Here is a 20,015-nt window from a genome sequence, read left to right on the forward strand (position 1 = left end):
GCCACAGGTCCGCAGTCTGGGAGTCCTCTTGGATTCATCGCTCACGCTTGAGGCTCAGGCGTCAGCGGTGTCTGGGAGGGCTTTCGCACAATTGAGACTCGTGCGCCAACTGCGACCGTACCTCGCAAAGGCTGATCTGGCCGGGGTGGTCCATGCCTTGGTCACCTCCAGATTGGACTACTGCAATGCGCTCTACGTGGGGCTGCCCTTGAAAACGGCTCGGAAGTTCCAACTGGTCCAACGAACAGCAGCCAGGATGTTAACTGGGGCCCCTTACAGAGAGGTCAACCCTCCTGTTCAAGGAGCTCCACTGGCTGCCGTTCATTTTCCGGTCCCAATTCAAGGTGCAGGTTCTTACCTACGAAGCCCTGAATGGTTTGGGTCCCGCCTACCTGCATGACCGCATTTTTGTGTACGAACCCACACAATCTTTTCAATCATCTGGAGAGGCCCTGCTCGCGCTCCCACCTCCTTCGCAGGCATGATTGGTGGGGATGAGGGAAAGGGCCTTCTCTTGGTGCCCCCCCGACTCTGAAACTCACTTCCCAAGGACATCAGACATGCCCCAACTCTGGCAGTCTTTAGGAGGAGCCTGAAAATGTGGTTGTTCCAGTGTGCCTTCCCAGAATAAGGAAAAATCACAGTCAGGAAGTTCTTCCTAATGTTCAGATGGAATCTCCTTTCTTGTAGTTTGAAGCCATTGTTCTGTGCCCTAGTCTCCAGGGAAGCGGAAAACAAGCTTGCTCCCTCCTCCCTGTGACTTCTCACATATTTATACATGGCTATCATGTCTCCTCTCAGTCTTCTCTTCTTCAGGCTAAACATGCCCAGCTCTTTAAGCCACTCTTCATAGGGCTTGTTCTCCAGACCCTTGATCATTTTAGTCGCCCTCCTCTGGACACATTCCAGCTTGTCAATATCTCTCTTGAATTGTGGTGCCCAGAATTGGACACAATATTCCAGGTGTGGTCTAACCAAGGTGGAATAGAGGGGTAGCATGACTTCCCTAGATCTAGACACTATGCTCCTATTGATGCAGGCCAAAATCCCATTGGCTTTTTTTGCCGCCGCATCACATTGTTGTTTCATGTTTAACTTGCCCACGAGGACTCCAAGATCTTTTTCACACGTACTGCTCTCGAGCCAGGCATTGTCCCCCATTCTGTATCTTTGCATTTCGTTTTTTCTGCCTAAGTGGAGTATCTTGCATTTGTCCCTGTTGAACTTCATTTTGTTAGTTTTGGCCCATCTCTCTAATCTGTCAAGATCATTTTGAATCCTGCCCCTGTCCTCTGGAGTATTGGCTATCCCTCCCAATTTGGTGCCGTTCGCAAACTTGATGATCATGCCTTCTAGCCCTTCATCTAAGTCATTAATAAAGATCCTGAACAGGACTGGGCCCAGGACGGAACCCTGCTTGTGGCACTCCACTCGTCACTTCTTTCCAGGATCATTTATTGTTATATTGATGTAGTTATCATGATTACTGTTTTAATTGCTAATGTTGAGCACTTTGTATACTGATTTGGTTGTAAACCGCTCTGAGTCGCCTACGGGCTGAGAGAGAGCGGTATACAAATGAAGTAAATAAATAAATAAATAAATAAATCATTTAATTACTTATTAATCGCCCTCCATTCGAGAATGCTCTAGGCGATTTACAGCTAAATTGTAAAAGATAAAATACATACATACAAAAATTAAAGAGGAAGCATTGGGGCAAATCACCCTCTGGGTCCGTCCATTTAACCAATTACAGATCCACCAATTACAGATCTGTTGTTAGTATTCTAGGTGTCTTAACACTGCGTGGGATGGATAACAGTACGAGACTCCGTATTATCTGACATTTTGCCTGCCCATTTATGTTGGATAAGCGAGAATGTATTGTATTTTGAAGTTCGGGATAAGGGGCACTCGACCTGTAATCACTAGGGCTGGGCGGTTTCGTTTCGTTAATTCGTAATTCGTTAGAAATTCGTTATTTTTTGATAATGAAGCGATAACGAACCATTCTGGAGCAACTTAAAAACGAAATGAATTTTTAAATTCGTTTCGTAAATGCTTCGTATTCGTTATGTATTCGTTTCGTTATCGGTTTGAGGTCGTTTCGTTATTATTTCCGCATGTCTGGGGCATGTTTTATAGTTGTTTTTTGTTTAATTAGTGGAAAAAAATTATAATATCATACCAACAGTCAACAACAGAGGGAGAGGGAAGCTTCAGAAGTTCCCCCTGTCCCATTTGGAGGTTTTTTAGCATATTGCGCGGTCGCGTCCGCCATTAACGAATCGATGCGTTATTGTTTCGTATTTGTTTCGTTAATGTTTTGTAATTTTTTTAACATTTACGAAATTTCGTAAATATCGAACTTTTTAAAAGAAAAAATTCGGAATTCTTTTAAATATCGAAACGCAAAAAACCTCAAAAAAAGAATCGATTTTAGAAACAAATTTTTCCGTTGTTACCCAGGCCTAGTAATCACCTTGAGATGATTAGAATGGAAAATAAGATTTCAATATGAGATTGAGAGAGTCAAAACTTCGCTCCAACAGGGGTAAAAAAAAAAGAAGAGAGAGTTATGTGAAGTGCCTTTGCAGGATTTGCTAAAAGTGGAGTAAAATCATAGAATCATAGAATCAAAGAGTTGGAAGAGACCTCATGGGCCATCCAGTCCAACCCCCTGCCAAGAAGCAGGAATATTGCATTCAAATCACCCCTGACAAATGGCCATCCAGCCTCTGCTTAAAAGCTTCCAAAGAAGGAGCCTCCACCACACTCCGGGGCAGAGAGTTCCACTGCTGAACGGCTCTCACAGTCAGGAAGTTCTTCCTAATGTTCAGATGGAATCTCCTCTCTTGTAGTTTGAAGCCATTGTTCCGCGTCCTAGTCTCCAAGGAAGCAGAAAACAAGCTTTCTCCCTCCTCCCTGTGGCTTCCTCTCACATATTTATACATGGCTATCATATCTCCTCTCAGCCTTCTCTTCTTCAGGCTAAACATGCCCAATTCCCTAAGCCGCTCCTCATAGGGCTTGTTCTCCAGACCCTTGATCATTTTAGTCACCCTCCTCTGGACACATTCCAGCTTGTCAATATCTCTCTTGAATTGTGGTGCCCAGAATTGGACACAATATTCCAGATGTGGTCTAACCAAAGCAGAATAGAGGGGTAGCATGACTTCCTTAGATCTAGACACTATGCTCCTATTGATGCAGGCCAAAATCCCATTGGCTTTTTTTGCCCCCACATCACATTGTTGGCTCATGTTTAACTTGTTGTCCACGAGGACTCTTTTTCACGCGTACTGCTCTCGAGCCAGGCGTCCCCCATTCTGTATCTTTGCATTTCATTTTTTCTGCCAAAGTTGAGTATCTTGCATTTGTCACTGTTGAACTTCATTTTGTTAGTTTTGGCCCATCTCTCTAATCTGTCAAGATCGTTTTGAATTCTGCTCCTGTCCTCTGGACTATTGGCTATCCCTCCCAATTTGGTGTCGTCCATTCATAGAGTGGAGAGAACCTTTGACGCTCCCTTCCCCTTGAACACGATTTGCCTGTTTGGATGGCAAGAACGTGGAGAGTGTGAATGAGGCGCCCTGCTAACCTGAACAGGTCTGGTGGCAGTGTGTTTGCCCATTGAAAATAATTCCACTGATTGAGAAGACCATCAGAAGTTAGTGACTACATTCATTAAAGATTATCTGATCCCCCCCTTAAGCCTGCACTCCTGAGCTGGTCACTAATTGCATTGGAGATGATTTATCAAGTGCCTTGGATTTCCTATTACAAAATAAGTGATTAGAAGCCGACGTTTTTCACCCACAATAGGCTCCAGTAAAACGACCGCAGGCAGGGCTCAGAACCTAGCATCAGCAAAGTCGGACAGTTACGAATTTAGAGGAAATCTCAGTGAGCCCTGCTTTGAAGAGAAAGGAAACGCTGCCCGCAATTAAAAAGACGGGTGCGGACTCACTGGACACTCTTGGCGGTGCTGTGGCTTCTATATTGGGAATTTCAAAATGATCATTGATCAGTATGGGACTCCAAGCACTCTCATGCTTTGGAAAAAGTAATATAGGAGAGTCTTGCTTATAGGAAAGTAATAAGAGATCCAGCGGAAGAGAGGAAACCAATATCGCTAGCTCCCTTTGCACTTTCTTAAGGGAACCTGGCACTTTTTTGCTTTAAGAGCCGTAGCAAACTAGGATTTTGCGAGAGCAAACTAAGCCAGCACGAGCGATGCTCCGCCTCTTTCTCCACCTATTTCCCTTTGCTAGGGCAGCGTTGCGAGCATACGCTCGTGCCGCAGCAAACTACAGGAAGCTTGTGCTTGGGCTTGCTCCGAAGCCCCACCTTTTTTCCCCCCGAGGCTGCTCTCTCTTGCTAGCGTGCCTGTTTTCCATTGCAGAGGGCAGGGATGCGAGCATACGCTCACAGTTGAATTCTGCCAACTGCGAGAGTACACTCACATCACTTCCCTAGCAAGGGAAAACAGGCACACTAGCAAGAGACAGAGCAGCCTCGGGGGGAAAAAGGCGGGACTTCGGAGCGAGCTCGAGCACAAGCTCGCTCTCGCTTCCAGTAGTTTGCTATGCTCTAAGAGCCGCCGCAAACTAGGTTCCTGCGGGAGAAAACCTTGCTAGCATGTCCCTGACGTCATGAGCCTGCGCCTCTCTCCCCGCCCCTTTCTCCGCCCCTTTCTCTTTGCCAGCGTGGTTTTTCCTTTGCTAGGACAGCATTGCCTGCATTTTCTCTCAGTTGAATTCTGCCAACTGAGAGAGTACGCTGGCAATGCTGCCCTAGCAAAGGAAAAACCACTCTCGCACGGAGAAAGGGGCGGGGCGAGAGGCGGAGTCTCATGACGTCAGGGACATGCTAGCAAGGTTTGCTCCCGCAGGAACCTAGTGTCTAAGGGAGGGCAGAGTACCAAGTACCATGGGTTACTAAGTAGATGGGGCAAGCAATATGACTCCCCAACCCTAAGGAAATTGTGTATTTTCTATACCCTTTTATGGTAGAGGACCACAGTTCTTCATGTTCCGTATTCCAGGAGCTTGGTTTGCATTGCCCCTTAGAGCCGCCGCAAACTAGCCTCCTGCAAGAGCAAACTGTGCCAGCACATCCATGATGTCATAAGACTCCGCCTCTTTCTCCGTGCCAGCGTGGTTTTTCCTTTGCTAGGGCAGCGATACCAGCGTACTCTCGCTGTTGGCAGAATTCAACAGCGAGAGTACACTGGCATAGCTGCCCTAGCAAAGGAAAAATCACGCTGGCACGGAGAAAGAGGCGGAGAAAAAGGCGGAGAGAGAGGCGGAGTCTTATGACATCATGGACGTGCTGGCACAGTTTGCTCCCGCAGGAGGCTAGTTTGCGGTGGCTCTTAGTTGCATGAAATAGCAGCCTTTTGCATTTCCCCCAGGGTTGCTACAGTCTCAGCAGCGCCCTGAAAGTTAACCATTAACAGGGGCTTTATGTGACGGCACGAGTGGCGCCACCTATATGTAGAACTGTTAGTTGCAAGATTTAAACTGTTGTATCATGCTTAATCCTGCCCTTTTACCCTGCTTATGTATAGTTGGATTGATTGGTTATTTATAGCTGTCAATCAATGTTGTTTGCACCAGTTATATTGCTGCCTCAGCTCAATTGTTTGGCTCCACCTCTTCCTGGAGGAAGGGAGCGCTTTCCTTTTCCATTCCACCGTCAGACTTTATATCAGATGGATGTGAGAAAAAGACTTGGCTCTAAAAGCCCCTGATTAAGTTACCTCTCAGCACCAATTCTGAGGTTCTAACTCTTGAGACTTATACTTCATGTTCAGATCAACCTGGATGACGTTGAGAAGTCTCAAGTGCCTTCAAACCAGTTGTTTGGCACCAGAGGAAGGCTTTTTCCCTTCAAAATACAGGCCATTGGAATTGGGGTTGTGATTATTCCGATATTCACAGCCATTGAGAAAGAGGGACCTGGAAAAGCTTCTCAGCTGTAAAACTCCTTGGACCCAAGAGAACCGGAGACTAATGTATATTTTCCTTTACCCCTTTGAAACTTCCAGCTTATTGCCTTAAAGGGATAACTCTTTGTGAACAATAAAACCTATTTTGAGTTATCTACAGTGTTTTGGTCCTTGGGAGTTCCAGTTTTCCTAAAGGAGGACAAGAAGCAATCCCCTGGGGAAAAGATATCACATCCATGCCTCTTTCACTAAGAGGACCCCAGGCGCGACAGCACACTTAAAGTCAGCCTGCAAAGCCTTTTGCTGTTACTGGCTTTAAAAAGTATCTCTTTGGTCCAGAGACCGCCCTTTTTCCTGGGGGTGAGATCTCCATTTTGGAGAAGCTCTCCTGCCTTCTTCAGTTTAGAAAAAGCCTCAGATGTGCTTGTGGTCAAGCTAGGCAGCTCGGACAGGCCATCGTGAGTATTTACCCTCTTGCCTTTGAAACTGGTGCTGAGCTCAGATAGGGGAAGACCTGCTCTTTCTAAAGATAGCAGCTCAGCACTGGGGCAGAGAATATCTCAGGATTTCTCTGCCATTGGAAGAGGTTCTATTACTTCATCCCCAAACTAACCTTGAGCTTGGATAGGGAAAGACCTGCTCTTTCCAAAAATAGCAGCTCAGGGCTAGGGTAAAGAATTCCAGGATTTTTCTACCGTTGGGGGAAGTTAACTCAGCAGCTGAATTAAAAAAGAAGGAAGGAATATCTATATAATTTCACAAGTTGGCTGTTTGTGTTGGTAACTTCAACAAGCTGTGCCAAGTCTGTCAAGGACTTTGAGAAATAAATGTTCTGTTTGATGTTCAAATCTGGAGTGGCCTCAGTTGCTGAGAATCCTAAGCTTCTAAGTAAGGCACTCGCAGTTCACCCGGATAAAGAGGGAAGCACATCTTAGTTTTTACTTTATAGTGTCTGGGTGTGACGGCACACTTCATAATCACGTTTTTAATTTTTAAATTTTTGGAACACCTCAGCAAGCGAGAGTCCAAAAGTGGCAGGCCCAAACTCAGAACATCAATCAATGGCTGATACCAGATGAGAGACTCCCCCCTGGGCACACAAAGGACTGGGCGACTTGGAAGGCACTGAACAGATTGCGCTCTGGCACCACGAGATGCAGAGCCAATCTTAAGCAATGGGGCTACAAAGTGGAATCCACGACATGCGAGTGTGGAGAAGAGCAAACCACTGACCACCTGCTGCAATGCAACCTGAGCCCTGCCACATGCACAATGGAGGACCTTCTTGCTCTGAGGATCACCTGGGAAGGAATCCCACTGGAGCATTGCAGCACACCCAAATACCTGGGAGTCACTCTGGACTGTGCTCTGACCTACAAGAAGCACTGCCTGAACATCAAGCAAAAAGTGGGCGCTAGAAACAACATCATATGAAAGCTGACTGGCACAGCCTGGGGATCACAACCAGATACAGTGAAGACATCTGCCCTTGAGCTATGCTACTCTGCTGCTGAGTACGCATGCCCAGTACACATCTCACCACACTAAAACAGTAGATGTGGCTCTTAATGAGACATGCCGCATTATCACAGGGTGTCTGCGCCCCACGGCAATGGAGAAATTACACTGCTTAGCCGGTATTGCACCACCTGACATCCGCCGGGAAGTAGCAGCCAATAGTGAAAGGACCAAGGCAGAGACATCTCCAGCTCATCCCTTGTTTGGGTATCAGCCAGCACGTCAACGACTTAAATCAAGACACAGTTTTCTTAGATCTATAGAGACACTCGCTGGAACACCTCAGCAAGCGAGAGTCCAAAAGTGGCAGGCTCAAACTCAGAACCTCAATCAATGGCTGATACCAAATGAGACACTCCCCCCTGGGCACACAGAAAACTGGGCGACTTGGAAGGCGCTGAACAGACTGTGCTCTGGCACCACGAGATGCAGAGCCAATGGGGCTACAAAGTGGAATCCATGACATATGAGTGTGGAGAAGAGCTAACCACTGACCATCTGTTGCAATGCAACCTGAGCCCCACTATATGCACAATGGAGGACCTCCTTGCGGCAACACCAGAGGCACTCCAAGTGGCCAGCTACTGGTCAAAGGACATTTAATCAACTACCAAGCTTGCAAACTTTGTGTTTTGTCTGTCTGTTTGTTTGTTTTGTTTTGTTAAAAATGTAATACAAATGTCTGGTTGCTCCTGACTCGATATATATATATATATATATATATATATATATATATATATTAAAAGGATAGATTGAATAATGATCTATTTTAACCAAAGCACATTCCTTGCTTGGTTGCAAGACATCTAACACAAACACCAGTTCTTGTAAGAATTGGCCACAGCTCACACATTTCGCATTTTTAAGGTACAGAATGTACTGTGTATAAGACTCTCTTCATGAAACCACTCACTTCCGCATACATAAGAATGCAATGCAACCAAAAGTTTTTAGATCAATAGCTGTGTTGTAGTGGTGGCAATGTATAAAGGTTTGGATTCATTTCTCTAAGTCGGTGGGTTCCCGCTCTGTGGTCTGTGGACCACCAGTGGTCTGCAAGAACAAAAATATGGTCCACGGCCTCACAATTACTACACCGTTGCCTCAAAACCACTCAGCAACAAGAGCGACTGTGTCACGAAACCTCTTATAGTGCGGGGGCAACAAGTATGTTGGGAGGGGAGAGGCTGACTATCCATGAAAGATTCCTACTACCACATCAGCTCTAGATCACTCGCTGGAACACCTCAGCAAGCGAGAGTCCAAAAGTGGCAGGCTCAAGCCCAGAACCTCAATCAATGGCTGATACCAAATGAGAGACTCCCCCCGGGCACACAGAAAACTGGGCAACTTGGAAGGCATTGAACAGACTGCGCTCCGGCACCACGAGATGCAGAGCCAACCTTTAGAAATGGGGCTACAAAGTGGAATCCATGACACGTGAGAGTAGAGAAGACCAAACTACAAACCACCTACTGCAATGCAGCCTGAGCCCTGCCACATGCACAATGGAGGACCTTCTTGCAGCAACACCAGAGGCACTCCAAGTGGCCAGATACTGGTCAAAGGACATTCTGTGGGTGAGAAGATGGCGGCTACTGGATGGCATATGCTCTACATCAGAAACTAGAGCTGATGTGGTCTATCCAAATCAATTTTCTGAATCAGCACCCCAAATAACCAAACCGAATCTAAACTTGACCAAAATTGGTACTTTTGGTACCAATGTTGGAGAGTGGTCCCCGAACTAAGTTGTTCCTTGTCAAAAAAGCATATTGGCCAAGACTTGTGTTGAACACAAATCCAGTGTTTAAACATGTAGGATAGAACCAGAAATCTTGTACCTTGGGTCCACTGGATGGTCAGGAATTTTCAAACAGGAATCTAACAACTTCTGTGGCCCCAAGATTAGGAATTGATAGGGTCGGTTTTAGCACAGTAGGTTAATCACCAGCTGCAGTAAATCTTGCCAACTGAAAAGTTGACAGTTCGAAGCGCAAGTCAAGGTGAGCTCCTGACCTTCAGCCCAGCTCCCCAGCCCACCTACCGGCTCGAAAACAGCAATGTGAGTAGATGAATAGGAACCGCATTAAGCAAGGTGTTTCTGAGAAAGGTTTACGAACAAAGAAAACCCTTCAGCGACAGCACCCTCTGTGGCCAGAACTGAGCACAACCTCCAAAAGATGCCGAAAGATGAGAAAAAGCCTAAATATACCTCTATCTGTTGTCTGTCTTCTCATTGTATAATCATAGAATCAAAGAGTTGGAAAAGACCTCATGGGCCATCCAGTCCAACCCCATTCTGCCAAGAAGCAGGAATATTGCATTCAAATCACCCCTGACAGATGGCCATCCAGCCCCTGTTTAAAAGCTTCCAAAGAAGGAGCCTCCACCACTCTCCGGGGCAGAGTTCCACTGCTGAACGGCTCTCACAGTCAGGAAGTTCTTCCTAATGTTCAGATGGAATCTCCTTGTAGTTTGAAGCCATTGCTCCATTGCGTCCTAGTCTCCAGGGCAGAGAAAACAAGTTTGCTCCCTCCTCCCTGTGACTTCCTCTCACATATTTATACATGGCTATCATGTCTCCTCTCAGCCTTCTCTTCTTCAGGCTAAACATGCCCAGCTCTTTAAGCCGCTCCTCATAGGGCTTGCTCTCCAGACCCTTGATCATTTTAGTTGCCCTCCTCTGGACACATTCCAGCTTGTCAATATCTCTCTTGAATTGTGGTGCCCAGAATTGGACACAATATTCCAGGTGTGGTCTAACCAAGGCAGAATAGAGGGGTAGCATTACTTCCCTAGATCTAGACACTATGCTCCTATTGATGCAGGCCAAAATCCCATGGGCTTTTTTTGCTGCCGCATCACATTGTTGGTTCATGTTTAACTTGTTGTCCACGAGGACTCCAAGATCTCTTTCACACGTATTGCTCTCGAGCCAGGCGTCCCCCATTCTGTATCTTTGCATTTCATTTTTTTCTGCCTTAGTGGAGTATCCTGCATTTGTCACTGTTGAACTTCATTTTGTTAGTTTTGGCCCATCTCTCTAATCTGTCAAGATTGTTTTTAATTCTGCTCCTGTCCTCTTGAGTACTGGCTATCCCTCCCAATTTGGTGTCATCTGCATTGAATGTTTGCCATATAATAAATAAATAAATAGCTTGGCTAGATGGGCAAGTCGTGAGATTTGGTGCAAAAGAGTTTTGGGTGCTTATACATATGTGAAGGTGCGTGTGTCAAGAAACAACAGTTTACTGCATGTACTGTATATTCTGGCATATAAGACTATTTTTTAACCCAAGAAAATATTCTCAAAAGTCAGGGGTCGTCTTATACGTGGGAGTCGTCTTATACACTGGATCCGTCTTATACGCTGGAGTAGCCTTATGCATGGGAGTCGTCTTATATGCCGGAGTAGTCTTATACGCTGGGAGTCATCTTATAGAGCGGGTGCTGAAACTTCCAATCCGGATTGGAGAATCTGTGGTTGCTGCATATTGTGTGGGGAGCTCAAAAATGGCAGTGGCCGTGTCCCTGCCATATGCAGCGACTGTATGAAAGCATTAAAGGCGACGCTGTACAAGTACGGTAGAAGAAAATCCATTCATCAGGATTCGTGGACTTAATGTGGTCCCGATGGTGAGGTGAAGGGGTGCCTCACCGGGAAGGTGTAAGTGAAGGGCAGAGCAAGCTGCAGGCTTCTGGGGCGCCTGGGGTATGTAAAAAAGAGATAGTGTGGTTCTGGGCCCAGAAAAACACAACTCTTTTACCTGTCTGGCCCGCCCTTGTATCCTATTACCGTCCCTCCTCCTCTGCCTCTCAGATCTCGCTCCTGCGCATGTGCGACATCTGAGAGGCAGAGAAGGAGGTACAGTAATAGGAAAATTACCATATTTAAATCAAATCTGATGATTTAAAAAAATTATTTGGTGTGTTAGAAGAGGGGTAGCCTTATACGGCGAGTATATCCCAAACTCTATTTTTTAACTGGAAATGTTGGGGGTCGTCTTATATGCCCAGTCGTCTTATATGCCGGAATATCCGGTAGATTTGGTCCCCAGCGTCTCCTGTTAAAAGGAGCAGGAATATAATCCAGTGGGGGTCGTTTTATATGCCCAGTCGTTTTATATGCCGGAATATCCGGTAGATTTGGTCCCTAGCGTCTCCTGTTAAAAGGAGCAGGCATATAATCCAGTGGGGGTCGTCTTATACGCCCAGGTGTCTTATATGCCGGAATATCCGGTAGATTTGGTCCCTAGCGTCTCCTGTTAAAAGGAGCAGTGACATGATCCAGTGGGGGTTGTCTTATACGCCCAGTCGTCTTATATGCTGGAATATCCGGTAGATTTGGTCCCTAGCGTCTCCTGTTAAAAGGAGCAGTGACATAATCCAGTGGGGGTCGTCTTATACGCCCAGTCGTCTTATATGCCGGAATATCCGGTAGATTTGGTCCCTAGCGTCTCCTGTTAAAAGGAGCAGGGATATAATCCAGTGGGGGTCGTTTTATATGCCCAGTCGTTTTATATGCCGGAATATCCGGTAGATTTGGTCCCTAGCATCTCCTGTTAAAAGGAGCGGTGACATAATCCAGTGGCAGATGTGCTACTCTGGCTGAGGAAATATCCCAGAGTCAAGCCTTGACGTTCCCAGACAAGGTTGGGAAAGCCTAATGGGAAGCCCTGGAAACCTGCTTGCTAGCTAGTGTTGATAATCAAAGTGGATTTCAATGTCGTCTTAATTTTGATGTCTGGGAGAACAGCTGGAAAAGGCTATGGAGAGGTGGTGCTGAACAGATGAGACAGATAGACTAATGACCGCAATCTGTCTACTTCGTGGTCTTAGAAGCAGAGCAAATTATGCACAAATTTTGCCCGCAAGAGAACCTTATTGGTCTTATGGACAATACAGGATTTGGCATGGTCTCATTTAGGAGATGCATTAAGCTACAGTTGCTGTAATGGTCAGCCTTTCCAGAGTTGCCATGGTACATATCAAACATCTGGGTTATATTTAAGGTTTCATTGGGAACATATGCAATTAACGGCTCCGCCTGAGCATGCTCAGTAAACTGAACACACTCCGAACCCAATCTCCCCTCAGCAGGGTGTGCGTTGACAAAACAGCAGCGGCCACCAACCAAACGTAACGTGGCATTAGGATTTGAATTACCAGCTGCCAACCCTATCCACGGTTGCTCATTTGGAAAACAATTTTGAGAAACTGAGTGCAGAAAACTGGGTGCAAAAAGAGAAAGAGAGAGAGAGAGAAATGAAAAAGTCAACCAAAGAAAGAGACATTTGCTGGCTTGATGGTGAAAATGATGAAACTTATTCCATGAAGATCGAATATTGGTAGTTCATGAGATGTTCAGTTATATTTGAGGGAGAGAAAAAACCTCCTAAAACCCTGCAATGCAGGGAAGCAAATACAAGTTGTGGAAAGTGCTGGGTTTGTGGTATAGCCCAATTTGCATTCAGATCTAAAACCAATTCCCTTGTGCCTCTGCTTTGTCTGACAACCAGGCATTGTACCTACACGCAATGGGTGGCTTTTCTGCTCCGCCTGCCTCCAAACAAAGGATTTGGGCTCTAATGCAGAATATTGAAAAGATTAATATCTTGCAAGGAAGGAGCCGTGTTTGTACAATGCTGGCAGAATGAAACTTGGCCCAAACCTTACCACACTTACGTATGAGCAACTCCCACTGAGCTACACATGGGAACGACTCGCAAGTAAGTGTATTTACAGGGGAAACATGGGTCGTCAAAATGGCAGAGAGTCAATTCGCTGCCACTGTGAGAGCACAGAAGGTTCTCACAGGACAATGTGTCATGTTGAATTTGATGGGCCAAAGTTTGGGAGCTCATGGACGTTGTACTATGGGTGGAGGTGTTTACTACTGCTCTGTGCAGACAGGCAGGGCCGTAGCCAGAAAAAAAATTCGGGGGGGGGGGTTTGACAATTTTGGGGGGGTGGTTGACAATTTTGGGGAGGGTTGAAAATTTTGGGGAGGGTTGAAAATTTTGGGGGGGGGGGTTGAAACCTGCCTCCTAGCTCACGCTGAAGCAAAGAGCACAGCAGGGGGCAGAGCAACCTTCAATAGCCTGCAGCTCCACCACTGTCAACCACCTCCACCAAGTCTGGCCTCCTTAATGAGAGCATTCAACATCCCCCCCCCCCCCAACTTGGTTGCTTCCCTACATCGGCTCTTGCTGCAAGTAATTACAGTGTGAATAAATTGTCAATATTTGCTTGAGATAGTGCTTACAGTTCTGGAGGGACTCTTAATTTTTTGCATCTCATAGACTTAGCAGGGGGATTTGGTTAACCAGCTAAAATTCATGAGTAAACCAGTTTTTTTTTAAAAAAATCTGAAACATTTCGGGGGGGGGGGGTTGAACCCCTAAAACCACCCCCTCGCTACAGGCCTGCAGACAGGCCTATGCTTCCAGTCAAACCGCCACTACCCTCTCGAGTCGACAATCACCTGTAATATCAACTCAACAATGCATGTTCTACAACTACGTCTACTGCTACCAGTTACGACTACTACGAGGTGCATGCATTTAGTTCAGTCCCACAGATACATAACACTCTAGGAACAGGCAAGGGGAGAGGTGAGATGTTTTTACGAACGACAAGTGTTTCATTGTATTGAGTGGAAAAAAAAAGAGATAAAGAAAACAAAAGAGAGAAAGTGTATTAAAATAAAAAACCAAAAATAATAATATAATAATAAAAATAAATAAAAAAAGACATTTTTCAAGAGTTGGATATGAGTCGTTTCTTGAACCGTTTCGTTTGAACAAGCAAAAAAACATGCAACCAGCTGCTACTAACAAGAAGCTGGACACAGAGAGAGGATTAATAGGTGTGGACAAACCTTCCTGCTGAGCGTGCTCAGAAGAGTGTTTGAGAGGTGTGCACGTCCCAGTGTAAGAGAGGCCCGAAAGAATGCCTCAGAGACACTCTCTCTCACAGCAGCCCCAACCAAGCAAGAGAGAAAACAACAAGAACATAACTGCTCACACTCACCAACAAGGTCAGTAGCTCACGTTATGAGATTGGTTACAGCCGGCAAGTATAAAGGACAGTAAGGATCTGTGGGCTCAAGAAAGGGCCACGGGGACTGGGAGCACCTGCCTTTTGGGGGGGGGGGGGGCACTGCTTTAGCTAATAGGTGGCCCAGGAAGTAACTACAACATTTTAACAAAGCAGCAAGGAGAGCTTTCAAGGAAAGCCACAGTATTTTAAAGGGAGCAGAGGAATTGATGCGCCAATTCTCCACCAGATTCCAAGTTAACGGAGAGGCAAGTGCTGCACAAAGAAAGCACATAAACAATGGTCCACTGTGATTAGGCTGTTACATGAGCTTTTGCATGGAGCACTTGCCCTACCCCACGTCCTTGTGAAGATAAGGTGCATGGGACCATTCTACGATTACTGTCTCACCAGGGCCATAGGGAGCCCAACGAAACAATGATGTTTGAAATCTCCCAAAAGGAATAAGCACACTCGCCCTGGCTACACTCTTATAGTCAAGGGGACTCCTACCTACAAGCAATTCTGGGCATATCAATCTGAATGGGGTTTCTGACAGACATAGGAGATCTGTGCATGCTCACGACTGGGGCACAAATATGGTATTGATAGTGAAACTGTCTCAGAGGTGCTGGTTACAAAACCCAGGCTGTCATATGAATGTGGCTCAGGTCCAGATTGGTTAAAAAGAAGCACAAAACCAAATGAAAATGCTCAAAATCTGGAGAGTTAACACCTTCTTCATTTTAATCTACGGATTAATTTGCTACCATGTGTAGGAAACGATTTACCGTGTTTCACTGCTTTACTTCTAAATCCTGAGGACCCACAATACCTAAGACCCGTAACAAACTAGCCTCCTGCGGGAGCAAACTGTGCCAGCACGTCCCTGACGTCATGAGACTGCGCCTCTCTCTCCGCCCCTTTCTCCGCCTCTTTCTCCGTGCGAGAGTGGTTTTTCCTTTGCTAGGGCAGCATTGCCAGCGTACTCTCATTGTTGAATTCTGTCTGGCACAGTTTGCTGGCACAGTTTGCTCCCGCAGGAGGCTAGTTTGCAGCGGCTCTAAAGCAGAGCATCCTGCCCCTCACTTCACTAAGGAGACTTTGACTTTCGATGTCTCCCTCTATGCCTCAATTTGCAGCACGCACAGAGCGACTGGGACCTGACAGGAGAAGCTGACCTTGTATGCCACCCCTTTCTGGATCTCAGTGCCCGGAGAAATTAGGAAAGCCCCTTCCCTAGAAATCTTCAAAAAGAACCTTAAAACCTGGCTCTTCCGCTGTGCCTTTGATGAGTAGGTATATAATTCCACATGATTGCTCTGCCTCAAAGTTGTGTCATTGGAGTATATGTCCCTACTCATGGGAAAGCTTGATTCCATAACTCCTGATAAAATAAGCCTTCCTCCATAAATTACCTGCTTCCCTCTTTTATCTCGCCCGCATTTTTAATTAGTTTTAATCAGTTTGTCCTTTTAATCACTACATGTAGCCCACCCATTATTATTGTGCCTGTGCATATTTTTTATTTTTTATATTGTTATGTATTCATATGTTTTATGTAACTATGATGTTATTGTTTATTGTTTGCGTTTTCGGTTTGTGTTTTTGGGGTTTTTTTTAAATTGTAATCTGTCATTTGGGTTTGGCCTCATGTAAGCCGCTCCGAGTCCCCATTGGGGAGATGGTGGCGGGGTAATAAATAAAGATTATTGTTATTATTATTATTATTATTTCACTATGTCTTATTTTTGGGGTATGTCTTATATTGTACCAATGCTTAGAAATCCTGCTATGGCTTTTTTATGGGTATGTCTTATTTTCGAGGAAACAGGGTACATACAATAGTTATGTGGATAACTGCTCTGCTATCTGGGGAAAATGAATGCAAAGTAGTTCACACTGAACCTTCTTAGAAGGCATGGGCAAACTAAGGCCTGGGGGACGGATGTGGCCCCCTGGGTGCTTACCTCGGCCCTCCTCATTTCCCTGTCCTCCTCATTTTCCCTGGCCCACCGCATTCTTATGCAGAAAGGATGGGGGAGGAAGGCACACAGCAGCTGAGAGTTCTTTGGAGCGCTCTCAGCCACCACGTGTCTCACCCTCCTCCTGGCATAAGGACGGCTTATGCCTGGAGGACGGCTCGTGGAAGTCACACAGCACTTGAGAGACCTCCAGAGTGATCTAGGATGGTGCCTGTCTGGCTCTCCTCCTGGCATAATGCTAAGAGGACAGCCCAAAGATTGAGGGATGAATATTGGGGAGGACGATCAGGGCAATTGCTACATGTCCCGATTCAGGAGGAAAGCAAGATGGAAATAAATAAAGAGTGCCTCTTTGGAGTGCTCTCAGCCACCACGTGTCTCGCCCTCCTCCTGGCATAAGGACGGCGTGAGTGGCCCTGTCTTTATGCCTGGAGGACGGCTCATGGAAGTCACACAGCACTTGAGAGACCTCCAGAGTGATCTTGGATGGTGCCTGTCTGGCCCTCCTCCTGGCATAATGCGAAGAGGACAGCCCAAAGATTGAGGGACGAATATTGGGGAGGACGATCAGGGCAATTGCCACATGTCCCGATTCAGGAGGAAAGCAAGATGGAAATAAATAAACAGTGCATCTTTGGAGTGCTCTCAGCCACCACGTGTCTCGCCCTCCTCCTGGCATAAGGACGACGTGAGTGGCCCTGTCTTTATGCCTGGAGGACGGCTCGTGGAAGTCACACAGCACTTGAGAGACCTCCAGGACGGTGCCTGTCTGGCCCTCCTCCTGGCATAATGCTAAGAGGACAGCCCAAAGATCAAGGGACGAATATTGGGGAGGACAATCAGGGCAATTGCCACATGTCCCGATTCAGGTGGAAAGCAAGATGGAAATAAATGAACAGTGCCTCATTTTCCCCCCAGCATAAGGATGGGGTGAGCAGCCTCGTCCTTATGCTAGGAGGACAACCTGAGGATGACTCTTCCTGGACCTGCCTTCTCCCAGGCCCTCGCAGGCCTATCCCACCCAGCATGTGCCCGGCCACCCTCCCAGCCCAGCCTACAAGGTAAAAAAAGTTGTCCATGCCCTGCTCTATAGGCTTCAATTTTGGAAGAGAGGCAAGTGTGAGCTTCACAGAATGTCTACCATCTTGGAAGAAGAGCTTATATTCTAAAGCAGTGGTTCCCAACCTGTGGTCCGTAGACCACCAGTGGTCCGCAAGAATTAAAAAAAAAGGTCAGTGGCCTCACCATTACTACACTGTTGCAACGAGAGCAACTGGTCTCGTGAAACCCTCTTATACTGCCGAGGCAACAGGGATTTTATTTATTTATTTATTTATTATTTACAGTATTTGTATACCGCTTTTCTCACCCCGAGGGGGACTCAAAGACTCCCTTAGGAGTGGAAGCCAGGGATGTTAGGAGAGGAGAGACTGACTACCCAAGAAAGATGTGTCTTTGTTTTTAGGCCTTTTTCTGGGCTTATTGGCCCCCTGGTAGCGCAGCAGATTAAACCGCTGAGCTGCTGAACTTGCTGACTGAAAGGTTGGTGGTTCGAATCTGGGGAGCAGGGTGAGCTCCTGCTGTTAAGCCCAGCTTCTGCCAACCTAGTAGTTTAAAAACATCTAAATGTGTGTAGATCAATAGGTACCACTTCTGCGGGAAGGTAATGGCACTCCATTACCTTCCGCATGACCTTGGAGGCATCTATAGACAACGCCGGCTCTTCGGCTTAGAAGTGGAGATGAACACCAACTCCCAGAATTAGACTTAATGTCAAGGGGAAACCTTTACCTTCATAATATTCTAATTATTATTATTACATGTGTCGCCCCCCTGTGTTTGCAATGAATCATGCCTGAGCCACATTAACATGAGGTTGGCTATATTCCACTACAACGCCTGGAAACACTTTACTATCAATGCCAGTTCCCTTTTGATGGAAGCAGCTGTAAGTAGGTCCCCATCCCATAACCACAGAAGACTTCCTTAGGAGTGGAAGCCACTTCTGCACATGATTGCGCACTCCTGTGCTCCTCAGTTGGGAAACGGAAACGAAAGAGAAATGCACCCTACTGCTCTTTAGACTTGCCATAATGTGTTGGTGTTAATTTCGGGTTAGATTGAGTTTTGTCTCACAAGTTTTTAAAATAAAGGATAAAAAGAAAACAAAGTGCCAGAATAAAATAAATATATCTGGATATAAATAACCAAATGATATCAAGCAGAGAAATTGGCGCAACTGTGTGGGGCACCAACCGCACTCTGATTAAAAGGAGGGTCAAAGTCTGGTCCGACCCTCAAGCTCGTCTATGAGCAAATTCACCAGTTTGGTTTAGAATAAACTGGCTCTACATTGAAGTAGAACATGGGGAAGGGACACAGGAGACTGTCCACTCCTCCTCTAAGCAGAAAAAAGGTAAAAAAAACAAACCCCAAAGAATAAAACTAAAATATTCCTGTCTAGCAAAGCACCCACCATGTCCCAACTGGACTGTCCCCTATTGACTATGCTACGGATTATCCTTTGTAGCCCCGCAAGCAGTGCCAGTTTGCATGGAACGGAGTTCTCCAAGCATCTCGCTTTGGTCTCTGTCGAGAATTCAGTCTTTCCTCCTCAAAGTCTGCTTTGGGGATCTTTGGATGGCGCTGGTGCCGAGCGGCCTCGCTAGGAGAGCTTCCACTCCAAAGAAAGAGCCTTATCATGAGTGAGCCGAGTCAAACAGTTACCGCCAACTTCTTTGCTTCTTGTTTCACCGAGGACCAAATCTGGTTGGGGAATTTGGGACCAGGGATGGTGTTTTCCAATCGCTTTCCCTCCCGTGGGGGTCTGATACCCTGCGTAATATTAGCAAGAACAAATGGCTGGAGAAACGCACAAGACAGGATACAGAGATGAGCAAGCGAGATAGACTGGGGAGCAATTAGACCCACGGAGAAAGAGAGAGAGAGAAAGAGAGAGAGAGAAAGAGAGAGGCAACTCGGCCTTTTGTCCTTGCTCTGTCTTTAGGGCTCAGGATTGCTGACAAGCAAAGAGGCACCGGTAGGTCTTCCCAGCCCACTCATGATTGAATCAAATGCTCAATTAGACCAATGGGGGACTTTGCTTATCTGTAAATGGATCTCGGTTCAATAAGGTAATGGCTGACCCTCCCTCCTCTAACTGGAGGAAGTGGTGGAACATTTCCGATTTCTCCCTGAAATAATCTTTCCCACTTGAGAGAGGTGGGTGCAAAAGCAAAGAGTTAACATTTCTCATGGAAGTTGAGCTAGAGTTTGCAGCAGGTAACAAAAGCAGAGTCGATATCCAACCTCAAGGGGCAGGCTGTGCTTGTGGTATAGTAAGACTCGTAATCCTTGGTGGAACATTTCCGATTTCTCCCTGAAATAATCTTTCCCTTTTGGTTTGCGCTCATCATTGTAGTAGCTTTGAAACATATAATGGAGCCCCCAGTGACGCAATGGGTTAAACCAGAGGTCCACAAACTTTTGAAACAGAGGGCCAGGTCACAGTCCCT

General features: G+C 46.2%; 1 protein-coding gene across 17 annotated transcripts in view; it reads right to left on the reverse strand.

The window, feature by feature from the left end:
• Positions 1-20,015, reverse strand: part of MSI2 (musashi RNA binding protein 2) — an 819,550-nt gene that overhangs the window by 68,022 nt on the left and 731,513 nt on the right. Inside the window, exon 14 of one of the 17 annotated variants that reach the window (XM_060757082.2) lies at positions 14,006-14,069. The exons of the other annotated variants lie outside the window; for them this stretch is intronic. Coding sequence (XP_060613065.1) covers positions 14,041-14,069 — 29 coding nt within the window. The 3' untranslated portion in view covers positions 14,006-14,040. Of the gene's footprint in view, positions 1-14,005; positions 14,070-20,015 lie in introns of those variants that run through there. 17 annotated transcript variants of the gene reach the window in all.

Source organism: Anolis sagrei, chromosome 11 (genome assembly GCF_037176765.1).
Source record: "Anolis sagrei isolate rAnoSag1 chromosome 11, rAnoSag1.mat, whole genome shotgun sequence".
NCBI classification, from domain to species: Eukaryota; Metazoa; Chordata; class Lepidosauria; order Squamata; family Dactyloidae; genus Anolis; species Anolis sagrei.